A 13129-nucleotide genomic window follows, 5' to 3' on the forward strand; every position below is an offset into this window, starting at 1 on the left:
AGAGTCAGCCGCTTTGGACCCAGAGAAGAGCATGTCTGATTGCATGCGGGTTGATGCCCCAGGTCCCACCTCTGAGAAAAAGGTATCGGACGGGTCTGATGCTCTTTGGGTGGATGACACCTAAATGAACATCTGTACAAAGTCCCAATTTATTTCTAATATCAGAGATCAGACCTCTACTCTTGCCTGATGCGTCTAAAACAAAAAGGGGGAACTGTAGAGAGCTGCGGAATGCTATGCCTTAAAGATGGAGCTGGTTTCCGCCTTTCACCTTCCCGATGGTGAGTGCTCTCTGTCATGAACAACTCCACATTTGGCTAAGGCCGAGGATCTGGCTTGCTTCCATGTAGGTGGACCTATCTGCATTGCCCCCGTGGCACGCCTGGGTTGGCTACCCAGAGGCTATTTAAGCTGTGGGCTGGCTTTCCCCGGGGTCCGAGGATTGTTCAATGTTCCTGAATAAACTGCATTGAAAAAAAAAAAGATTCAATCAGCCCTTTTATTGTATGTCATGGTTAATCTTAGTTACCTTAAATGGACTGAAAAAGGTCTAGAAAACTGGCAAAGGGCACTTCTGGGAAAGTTTTAAAAAAACATTTATTGAGTGTGTGTGTGTGTGTGTGTGTGTGAGAGAGAGAGAGAGAGAGAGAGAGAGAGAGAGAGAGAATTGAAGGACTCATTTTTTTTCACTTGTAAATCTCAGGGAATGAACTGAGGTCATCAATTTGGTGGTATGCACTGATTTATATCATTGGCCTTTCTGGGAAGAATTATGACAGTATTTCCAAAGATGATTGGCATCAGATCAGGGAAGTAAAGGAAGTATACTTCTCCTGAATATTGACAGCACTGCTCGTTAGGGGTTGCATGAACAAAACCCAGAAAGATGAAGTTTGATTCCTCTTGACTGAGTTAAAAAAAAAAAAAGTTTCTGCTATGACGTGAGGTTACCAAGCCAGGCAGATCATTAAATATTCATTCATTCTTTCATTTGTTTAGTTATTGAGACAGGGTCTCACTGGCTGTCCTGGAATTCATTATGAACACCAGGCTGGCCTTGAACTCCAAGAGATCTACCAGCTGCTGCCTCCTGAGTGCAGGGATAAAAGGCATGCACCACCACTGCCTGGCTGCAAGTTTTAAATGGTAGATTCAGCCTCCAGTGATTGTCTAGTGGGCCTCTAGGCCTTCAGACTTGGACAGTGGTGGGGTCACTAGTCCTATTGTTCTAAGTCTTACAGCTTCTTAGACTGGGCAACACTGGTTTTCTAGGCTTCCTAGTCATTGTGGGACTACCCAGGCTTTATATAAACTAATTTTCCCTTGCTCTTCTTATAATTATACATAATTTCCTATTGGATCTATCTCTCTCTATAACTATATATCTACTCACAAGGTAGAAAGTTAAATGACACCAGGAAAAGGCAAAATAAAAATAAAACAAAGCAAATAAAAAAAAACCAGAAACCAGAATGTAGAGATATATCAAAATTCAGGACTTGGATGTACTTAGTTGGTTGAGTACTTACCTAGCATGCATATAACCCCAGCACTAGAAAGGTAGAGGCAGGAAGGTCAGAGGTCTAAGATCATTCTCAGCTATGGAACTCAAGGCCAACCTAGACTACATGAGAGTGTAAAACACAAAAACTACTTGGTAATATGCATCTATCTCTACATGCACACAATTAATTGCAATTCATTTGTAAGGGTTCATAGGGTTTCTACACATAATCTTTACTATTACCACATATGAAAACAGTCAGTAAAAGGTTGAACATATCCTTATACTCATTTTACATTTGGAGGCATAAAAAGGGTATTGGGAAACCTGGTTTTAAACATGTATATTAAAACAGAAACTATGCATAGGCATACAAAATTATGATAATTAAACCTCAATTAAATTATCTTTAAAAAGCAAGGGTGATGACCAAAATTTGTCACATTCCAATGCTTTAATTATATATTCATGTTCTCCGGGTTATTTGGCACTCCTGCATCAATATAATGGAGATAAAATGGACACGGTATTGCGTATCTCTTCCCAACTCAATATTCATTAACATCATTTTGGCAGTTTGGAATTGGCCATGGTGAGAATGCAATTAAAAAATATTCAAGCAGTACTTGCTTGTTATGAAATGGTTAGATTTAAGAGACGGGATGTTAATAATACAGATAATATTAAAAAAATACAGGACGTGGTACTGTTAACACTGTGAGCAGAAGAGAAAGGCTGCTGAGATATTGTTCCTGTACTTAAAAACATCTCCCCACCATTACCATTACCAAAGACTGGCCTATCAAGAAGCTGAAAAATGAATGAATGAAGTCTTAACACATATTGTTAGTGCACATCTGTTTATTAATGAAAAGAATACTAACACCAATTTCTACTTGAAAATAGACAAAAAAGTTTTAAACACATACAGTTGACAAATAAACACACAAAAATACTCAATATCAAGAAACACCACAAAAGCAATTAAGATGATACTGCATGTTATTATACAGCTATTTAAATGGTTCAAAGCAAACACATTAACCATACCACACACTAAAAGAGTGTGGACAAGCAAAAGTGTGCACACAGTGGTTCTCAACCTGTGGGTCACGACCCTTTTGGGGGTCAAGTAACCCTTTTACAGGGTTGCCTATAACCATCAGAAAACACAGATACATTGAAAATCATAACAGCAGCAAATTTATAACTATGAAGTAGCAACAAAAAAAATTGTGACTGTGGGTCACTACAACATGAGGAACTGTACTAAAGGGTTGCAGCATTCAGAAGGTTGAGAACCCCTGGTCTAGATCTAGATCAGACTGACAATTTCTTAAAAATAGAAACATTCACACATTCTGAATTATTGGCTCAAAAGAAAATATACATACTGTGTCATATGAGTATATCCATTATAGCCTTATATGTAACAGCTCAAGAAAGGATTTAACTTAAGGATCCACCAAGAGCTGAATGGATAAAAGATGAAAGGATAGTGGTGTAGTTATTAAAAACCAAACACAGTATAGCAATATAAAGGAGAAGCTATTAAACTACTAGACACTTACAAGTCTGGGAACATGGGGAAGAGTTTAACAGGGTATGAGGTAAATAACAGACAAGTTCATCATCACGAAGATGAGGTTAAGACTTTTTGAAGGAAGATAAAACTGCATTTCACTAATATATCCATAAACTTTATTAAAAAGTGACTCAAAATAACAAAGCTCAAAACTCCTACTTTCTGGAAACCAGAAGGCATGGTAGCCCCCATTTTGCTTCAATTCTGTCCTCATGCATGAATAAGGGCAGCCCTTTATTAATGCAGGACATAATGGCAAGCAGTGAAGGCTGTCATACCAGACCACAAATACAGCGGCTGGATTGTGATTACAACAGCTGCAATCCAACACTATAAGATCTCCATCTCCTCATTTTCCTATTTCTATAAACAACAGACTTGAGGTAAACAATCAAGACAGACCATACTATCCCACAAAACCTTATTGTTTTTGACAATAACCTCAGCTACTCTGCATACACAAAACTCTAGGTCCTCTGAATACAGCCAAAGACAAAGACAGACAGACAGGTGTACTTTTCCAAGCACATTCTGGCTGGCGGGCTGCAGACTCCAAATTATACTCATAATTTGTATGCAAATGATGGTTCACATCTGGCTTTGATGATCTCATGAATGGTCATGTCATAGGTTGGCACCTACAGAATAATTACTATTGGGGCACATTCTTTGTAGACCCTTACGAGCTGCCTCTCTGTCATGGCAGTATAAGGATATCCTCTGAGAAAAATAGAGCAAATTCATTGCATTTCCACAAGTACAGAAGCTTACGTCAATAGACTTCTCAGGATGACCTCAGAAAGTTTCCAAATCATAAACTACAATAACATAGTTCCCGCAGCCCCTGATGCTGTCCTTGAACTCAATACAAATTTGCCATCTTCATTTTGCTGTCCCTAAAGAGGTATACCAACTTGAGACCATCTACAAAAGCTGTCCATCCTTTCCTAGAACGATCAGTCTGTTTTCCAGCCTTCCCACCTAGTAAACTGGACTCTAAGAGTAAAGGTAGCTTTAAGAATAAGGCATTTATCAATGTACAAACCAGAGCAATGGGGAAAAGGCAGTGACCAACTGGTAATTGGAAAGCTGGAAACATTCACACAACTGTCATGTGACACTGATTAAAAATTACTATTTTAAAGAAACAGGTAAGCAAATTGTAGACACTTTCAGCAGACAATAGGTTGGATCTTCCTGGTAAAAGCTGAGTCATACCCATGCTTTAATCAGTTAAAAATGGGGAATGAATTCTCCATAAATACTCCATCCGAGAGTTCCTCCAAGCAACCGGCACAGTCAATTTGCCTTTTCTTAGCATGATGGGGTGATCACTACACACTGGTCATGTGGTAGAGAATGATGGATTCCACCACAAACACTGGTACTGACATAAATGGCAAGAACCCTGGCAAGTTCGGTCAGGGGAAAGTAGCTCTCAAGCCTACCCATGCCTGAACTCCTAAATAATCTCATTCCCCTGGATGCTGGAAGAATTAAGATAAACATCAGATAGTAGTTGGTTACCTTGCAAGTCCTCTAGTGTCTTAATACTGAAAAAACCACCACCACCAACAACAAAAAAACCTGAAGAGGTCATTCCCGATAAATCTAAGGCTTTCTCAAATGATATTAGGCCTTGGGTTAAAGGCATATCCACATTTGCTCCTTGTATGAGGCTTCTTATGCATTATGACATTTTTGGTGATGAATGAGGCTAGAGCATTGGCTAAACGAATTCCCACAGGTGTCACATTCATAAGGCCTTTCTCCAGTGTGAACTACCTGATGCTGAATGAGGCCAGACTTTTGGCTAAAGGACTTTCCACATTGGCCACACTCATAGGGCCTTGCTCCTGTGTGAATTCTCCGGTGTTGGATAAGGATGGAGCTTTGACTGAAGGATTTGCCACACTCACTACAATTATAAGGCCTTTCTCCAGTGTGAACTCTCTGATGTTTAATGAGGGTAGCTTTCTGGCTAAAGGATTTCCCACATTGGCTACATTCATAAGGCTTTGCTCCAGTGTGGATTCTCCGGTGTTGGTTAAGAATGGCACTTTGACTAAAGGAATTCCCACACTCACTACACTTGTAAGGCCTTTCTCCAGTGTGAACTCTCTGGTGCTTAACAAGTGTAGCTTTTTGACTAAAGGATTTCCCACACTGGCTACACTCATAAGGTCTTGCTCCAGTATGAGTTTTCTGATGGTCAACAAGACTGGAGTTCTGTCTAAATAATTTTCCACATTCACTGCACTCATAAGGCCTTTCTCCAGTGTGTATTCTACGGTGATCATTCAGGTGGGAGGTTTGGCTAAAGAATTTCCCACAATCACTGCACTCCCAAGGCCTTTCTCCAGTATGGACTCTCTGATGCTGATCAAGTGAGTATTTGCCACGGAAGGTTTTCCCACATTTGTTGCACTCATAAAGCTTTTTTGCAGTAGAGGCTTTTGGCTGGTGAGGAACTGTTTGTTTTTGATTGGAAGGCTTCCCACAGTCTCCTAACTTGTGACTTTTATGACTGTGAGTTTCTTCCCCACCCTCAGTACTTTTGCTGGACTTCTTAATGTTGGGAAAGACCTGGGACTTGAGAATGCTCAGTATGTCTGGGAGTTCCTTCTCAACATCCCAATTGGGGAAGGACTTTGCTGACATGCGGAATAGGCATCGTTTCAAATATGAGGACTTATCAACATTCTTCTTCAAGGGTTTTTCTGTACTATCATGTTTTTGGTGCTGATCGATCTTTGAACATGCCTCTACACTATGCTTCTGCTTAGGTAGATCAGGCAGCTGCAAAATGTCTTGAAGAATCGGAACACACTTTTCACAGAGGTGAGTTTTTGGTATGCATGGCACTGTCTCAGATCTGCAAACCTGTGATGCTTGTGGAGAAGCCCTCTGGTCTCCATCTTCTGTCCTATGCCCACAACCTGAAAAAGAATTACTGATGAAATACATGTTGGCAATGCTTGTAGGAAGCCCCAGCATACATACACTTCAAAGAATGTTTTCCCCAAAGACAGAGGGATGGGTGAACGAAAGAGTTGCATTGCTTCATCAGGTCTCTAAAGACAACAGAATTGGGAAGACCTCACTGAATAAAGAACACCAAGATAACATGAACCAGAAAGGAAAGATCTCTATCTCTTCTACCAATGGCCTTATAGTACTGTAACACAGTGGTCATATATTCATCATGGAGTAGCCTCCAAATCCCTAGAACTTACTACCCAGCAGGATGTCATCTGCTGGTGTTAAGTATAAGCTCTGCAGAAGGCAGGTTGTATGCAAGCCTTGGGAACTCCAATTGAATAGAAAAAGCATGTGCTTAGAATTATGTGTGAGGCAATATTGAATAGGAGATGCATGGAGACCAGAAGAGGATACCCAGGTGTCAGAAATCAAAGATAAAATAAGACAACAGAAATCTATGTCCAGGGAAGAGAATATGAAAATAAGGCTTGGCTGATTAAACAATGGTAGACACAGGACATTTTTTAAGATGGCCTGGATGTTATGCCTTTCTCTAGATGCCACTTACCACACCCAAGTCTCCTATGACTCCATGTGGACTTTTCAAAAGAACTAGATAACTCCCCTTTTTTAATCCCAAATGATGTTACTATATGTGACCTCATGAAACAAAGTACATAGGAAATGAAAGACATAACAAGTGGTTAGCACTGATAGAGTAACCACTTATCACAAAAGATCACTGCAGACCCAATGAAAAGAAACACTAATTTTTAAATATCCAAAATGGATGTCCAACAGAACAATCTATGGTTCCAAAACTGCATCCTTGCCATATGCAGCATAAAACAAACAAACAAAAACAGCTAGTCAAGGGGAAGCCCCTGTGATGCAAAGAAACAGCTAGTGGCAAGACATCCATTAATTAGAATGACCACAAGATACCCAGTTCCTATACAATGGAAAGCAGGTATTAGAGTTACTTAGGGAGTGATCTACTTGGGGTAGTAGACACAGCTCAACAATACCACACATAACATATATACCCCCAATATGCATAAATTAACAGATCTCAAGGTCTGGCTGTGCAAAGGATCAGTCTGCCTCCAGAGAAAGAGGACAGAGGGTCTCAGGATATTAGGGGGATGTGAACGCCTTACCTAGGGAGTTTATAAGTGCAAAGTTCTGCATGGTAACACTGAGGTACAGGAGCCTCTGAGTCTTGTCAAGAAGTCTCCATTCTTCATGTGAGAAGCAAATGGCCACATCCTCAAATGTCACACAGCCCTGCCATAATAGGGACAGTTCACTCCATAGTCAACTTTACCCCATGTTGCCAAGAATACCCACTTACTTACCCATCTTTTGTCCTCCCTCCTCCCCACATTCCTACCTCAAAGCAATACTAGGTTCCAATGCCACAGGTAATTATTATATTCCAATAGTTCCAGTATTGGTTTCATAGCACCAACAGCAGATAGAATGATACCATCTAAAGTGTCATGTAGGGCTATATCTGTTCTTGTCAGACAATTTCTCAGGGGTCCTGATGGTCCCTATTAGATACAATCAGATATGAGTTCACCCATATATCCTCAATGTTAGGGGTCTAGCTTTGAAAGAACACATTCCTCTGCATGTATACATTAGTCCTCCTAAGACTACATTCTCAGTCTCACTTTCAGAGCTATCTCTAAAACTCTCCTCCATATCTTAGCTAACTCCCTGTCTTCCCTGTTTAGTGCACAGCATTCAGAAAGCAGTGGGCAAATTTAAAACAGGATCAAGTAATACTCCACACCTCCAATGGTCCTGACTGTTACAAGCGGTCCAGGATCCAGCTCCAAAGACCACGTGTTCTCTCTGCTTCAGTCTTAGCTACCGAGGATCACCTGCAGTCTCATACAGCACGGTCTCCTACTTTTGCTGATCTTCCTCCCCTCAACATTCACAGTCCTACTTTTGCTCTTAATCATTTTTATTAAGTGTTTCAAAACCTCAATGACACTCCGCACCATACTCATTAACTCACAGATGCAGATTTGTGTCCTTAGAGTTACCCATGTGCCTGAATGAGACTCCACAAAGTTCACAGGATCACAACATTTTTTTTTTTGTAACCCTAAAGCATGGTGAATAGGCACTACCCGTGATGTTGTAGTTTGGATGCTCTAACAAAAATACTATCTACTGGGTGGCTTATAAACAACAGGTATGTACTTCCCACAGATCTGAAGGCTTTAAGTCCGATGGCAGAGTCTTTACTGGCAGTTCCGGGTGAGGGTACTGTTCCCTGGTTATAAACCACTGATTTCCCTTCCTATCCTCACACAGTGGAAAGAGCCTTAACTAGTTTTCTATCTTCTTGTCAAAAGGGCACTCACTGACCCCAACTAAAAGGGATATATCCTCATAATCTATTATCTCTCGAAGACCATATAGCTTAGGATTCAACAAGTGAATTTTGAAGAAACAAAAGCATTCTGTTCTGGCCTCAGGACTTTACCCCATATTGCCAAAAATACCCACTTACTTACCCATTTTTTGTCCTCCCTCCTCCCCACATTCCTACCTCAAAGCAATACTAGGTCCCAATGCCACTGATAACTATTATATTCCAGTACTGGTTTCACATACCACCAACAGCAAGTACTAACTGTAAGCAAGTATTATATTCCAATAGTTCCAGTCATTGGCTTCATAGCACCAATAGCCAAGTACACCTTGTATTTAGCATTGCTGACTCTGTGACTACTTTATTGCCCTGTGGCTTAGAAACTTTAATCATCCTCTTCCTGATGTCCATCTATGGCTACTTCTCTCATAACTGTGTTTCTAATACCTCTCTCTTCTACCTAGATGTCCAAGTCTCAGTAACAGTCCTACCTTTCCTGAACAGCTAACGGTATTACTATCATGAGAAATGGAACTACTCCTAATTACAATACACACCAACATCTTTGGCTAAATGCTGATGAGCACTTTTTTGGACATATCTATCTTAAGCCAATTCTCAAATCCAAGGCCTATAAGGCCACCTACTACCTGATGTCTTCCTGCATTGATCACTGAATAGCTTGTAAGTAGCCAAAGCAATTAAAACTTATTCTAAATGGAAATGAACCTAATTACCAACTTTACATTCCATTTGTTAGCGTTTCCATCCTAGACTTTAAACTCCTATAGCAGCGGTTCTCAACCTGTGGGCCGCAACCCCCTTTGAGTTGAATGATCTTTCCACAAGGGACACCTAGGACCATCAGAAAACACAGACATTTACATTATGATTAATAACATTAACAAAATTACAGTCATAAATTAGCAACAAAGACACTTTTATGGTTGGGCCATCGTGAGGAACTGGATCAAAGGGTCACAGCATCAGGGGAACGGTTGAGAACCACTGTCCTAGAGCCAGGGTGAATATTTTATCACTACCTCCCCCCTCTTTAAAACCCTTGACTCCAAGCAGCCCTAATTTCAAAACTAATCTAGACTCTTAGCACTTTCTCCACCTTTACCCTGTCTATTCCCTATCAATACTCTCCTGAAGTATTACAGCAGCCTCCCCCATGGTCTTCTTGCTCCTCTCACCATGCTACAGGAACACGCAGGCTGATGTGACTAACATTAGATCACCTCCCTCTTCTTCCCTTTCCTTTTTCTAAATGTCCTCTTCCTGTCATCACTCTGAGGCAGACACTGAGATTCATTCCATGTCTCAATCCTACCCTGCTGCTTTCAGTTCCTACAAAGAATACACTTGGGGTTGTCTTTAAGCACTTATACATACCAATTTCTGGGTCAATCTTTCACACCACATTCTAGTGCTTGTTACCATTAGGAACTACTCCAAAGGACCCTGTGCTCGAGTTTGTTAAGGGTTCTTTGGCCCAAAAGAAGGTCATGAGCTGCCTGAGACATACTCTTCTCACCTGCCTGAGGGCCATATCCACTTCTGTTGTCATAGATACCTGTGAGAAAAGAGATATCATGAATGATGGCGGGGATCCAAAGCCTTGGGTCTTCCTATACCTTCTCCCAACCTGGAGCGATGTGACCTGGAGGTTTCTTCATTACATCTCATCCTAAATCCTAGGTGCTGACGATTACCCGAGGGGCCCTGAAAAATGATGCAACCCGCCTGTGCTATATATTTTTTGGAAAACCTAAAACCCACATTCGTCTGTGTATTTTTTTCCGTACACAAATTCCTGTGTCATAGAGATAATGATACAACTCTTCATCTCATTGTTTCGGGCTTAAATACTCCAAGCTTCAACGTCGCTCCAACAAATTACATACACTGGGGCCCTGGCTGTCACACTCTGCCACTTACTGTCACAGTAGCTTTGCAAATAGGAATCCCAAATCATGAACTTGTACTAATACAGGGATCTGGCGGTTTACGAGGAATCCCTCAGTCCGACTTTAAAGATAAGTGGTGAGGGTAAGGGAGCCCCAGACGTCAGCACTTACCTAAGCTTGGGGCTTGAGCGTGGGCGCAGCCATTCAGCCAGGCGAGCACAGAAGGCAGGGCGATGAGGATGGGGACTTGGACAATGCTGTCACTAACAGCGCCCGGTGCACGATGGATACTACCCCTAGAACAGCTCCATTAGACTCTTCGCCCCCTAACACTGGACAAAGGGGGCTTGCACACGGTCGGGAAGGGCAGACCCAAAATCCGCTAAAATGAGCGCCACAGAGCGCAGCCGGAAGTTCCGCCCCATCTCCCCAGCCAAACCTGAAAATAGTACCATTCTAAATGTTCATTGGTTGTATTCGTCTCGCTGTGACTAGTGAATCCTGGGTAACGTAGTTCCTCCAGTTATGCGCCTGCGGGTGGGAAAGCTGTAGACCCTCACCACCTTTAACAAAGACCAAAAGGGATGCTGGGAAATGTCATGGATGCTAGCAAACTACCCTTTTCCCTGTATCTTTTAAAAATCCCTCGGTCATGGTCTTGGGCCACCCCAGTGTTCTCCAAACTGGGGGAAAGCAGAATACCCTAAAGAAGGGTTACAAGGATGCTACATTGGAGTTTAAAAGAGGTTGTGGTTGTTTGGAAGATGCAAGCCCTGGGGAAGCAACGCGACTTCTCCACTTGTGCCCAAGGGCTGGACAGACATCCTAGCCTTTTGAACTAGCTGAGAGAACTTGGCCTTCTGGTTCACTGTTGGAAACCAGCTGTAGGGAAGCTCATCTAAATGTACTTGTGTCTTGAATCTCACCCTTCCCTGTTTTCTGTTCAGCCCCACCCTCACCCCCCACCATGGCTCAGTCCTAGTTGTCAAGGCACTTGACTTGACCTTTCTTCACCGGCCCCTCAGAGGATGCATCATAGGTCAGACAGCTGCTTAATATTAAAATACATTTTCTAGTAGTAGAATTGGCTTACAATGAGGAGCAGAAATTGCCTCTCCAAAAAAGCAGGATCTGTGTGAGGCCAACAAGCTCCTCACAGCTCTCCCTCTCCTGAGGGTGCACCTAAGGAGGTTAAATGTAACCATGGTCCACAACTGACAAAAGACAAAGTTGAACAGGGTTTAAGGAAATCTGAAACTCTTATCATGTGAACAAGTTCTGTGTTTTTCTGTATTTGTGTGTTTGGCATACATCAATCTCAGGACCAAACAAATAGCTGAAGTTGTAACTCATGATGATTATATGCCATGTGATTCTGGCACAGTATTCAGAGGCCAAAGAATCATTACTTCTGGACCAGCATGGCTACATATATGAGTGGAAAAAAAAAAAGGCAACAAATACCAATAGCAAAAGCCAACTCAACAGTTTAAGAATGTCCTTTCCAAGGTACTCAGTTGATCTGAAATTCTTCCAGGCAGCTGGGCTGGTTTCTGCTTCTTCTAGCAACTGGTCTGGTCTCAGTCTTCTTTGTATCCTGGTTTGTTTACTTTTAGGGAGAAGGGGCCTGCCAAGTTTCTTCAGCTTCAGGGACTGACAGCTATTTTGAGTTGTCTTAACTTTACCAGGTACATAACAAAGCTGTGGGTTCATTCTTACACAGTATAAGAAGGCTATGGAAATATTTGAAGGCATATTCACTAGACTTGTGAATTTTTGCAACAGGTAGAAGACCACTTGTTTTGCTGTAAAGCTCCTATATTTCCTGTTTATCACACCTAATATATTTCAAATTAGAGATCACATATGGCTCATCCCAAGCATGAGTAACCCCATCATATGAATTAGTAGACAGGAGGACATGTAGCTCTTCATACAAATCTCCCCTTTACAGTGTTAGGCGCTGCACAGCAGTGTGTAAGAGCTGAACAAATTTATGCTACCACTAGAAGTACAGAAAAATAAACCCTCTTCAGTGGTGTCTGATTTCTTAAAAATAGAGATATGAAGGTCATAAATTTAAGACAAAGCCTTACGTGGTGCCTAAGTCTTAGGTAGAAAAACTAGATGAAAGATGAAATGAGCGAGATTCCCACAAAAGCTGTTGAACCATGGAGAGTTCAATTTTGTCTCCTCCAACTAGAATTGTAAACAGAACCCCACTGACTACAGGTAGATTCAACAGTAGAATATTTATTAGTCTATACACTAACAGGAAAACATTTATTAGATTCAACAATAGAGCATTTATTAGTGTATAGACTAATAAATGTCTAAATGGCTACCAATTAGATGTTTGTAAATCTGGAAAAATTAACCACAGTGTCAGTGTGAGACCAATTTCCATGAAGAAGAAAAAAAATATTGCTAGAAAACTTCAGCAGACTGAAGATTGGTTTCTCCTGGTTAAAAACCTGGACAGATATGTGTTGCTAAGTCAGAAAACACACTCCCCTTAAGGTTCTGCTCAGGATTTCCTCCAGGGAGCCATCAGATGTTTGCCTTTCCTTAGCGTGTTGAGGTGACCAGTGCACAATGAGCAAGCTGATAGAGGAAGACTGTTTCTTCCAGAGAAAATGGGATGAGTACAACTCAGACAAGGGCCCAAATCACATCAGCATGTATGGAGCAGTTCCTGTAAGTACCACCAATGCCTGATCTCAAAAAGAATACAAGCACCTGCATGTTTG

At 41.4% G+C, this 13129-nt stretch overlaps 1 protein-coding gene across 1 annotated transcript; it reads right to left on the reverse strand.

Moving 5' to 3' along the window:
• Nucleotides 1–2345: 2345 nt before the first annotated feature.
• Nucleotides 2346–10794, reverse strand: LOC110542141 (zinc finger protein interacting with ribonucleoprotein K-like). The gene is made up of 4 exons (XM_021628784.2): nucleotides 10551–10794; nucleotides 10007–10045; nucleotides 7232–7358; nucleotides 2346–6028 (listed from the first exon to the last, which is right to left on the reverse strand). The coding sequence occupies exons 2-4, from the start codon at nucleotides 10037–10039 to the stop codon at nucleotides 4773–4775; spliced, it is 1416 nt and encodes a 471-aa protein (XP_021484459.2). The 5' UTR covers nucleotides 10040–10045; nucleotides 10551–10794; the 3' UTR covers nucleotides 2346–4772.
• Nucleotides 10795–13129: the final 2335 nt, after the last annotated feature.

The sequence above is a fragment of the Meriones unguiculatus genome, chromosome 1, assembly GCF_030254825.1.
Source record: "Meriones unguiculatus strain TT.TT164.6M chromosome 1, Bangor_MerUng_6.1, whole genome shotgun sequence".
Classification (NCBI taxonomy): domain Eukaryota; kingdom Metazoa; phylum Chordata; class Mammalia; order Rodentia; family Muridae; genus Meriones; species Meriones unguiculatus.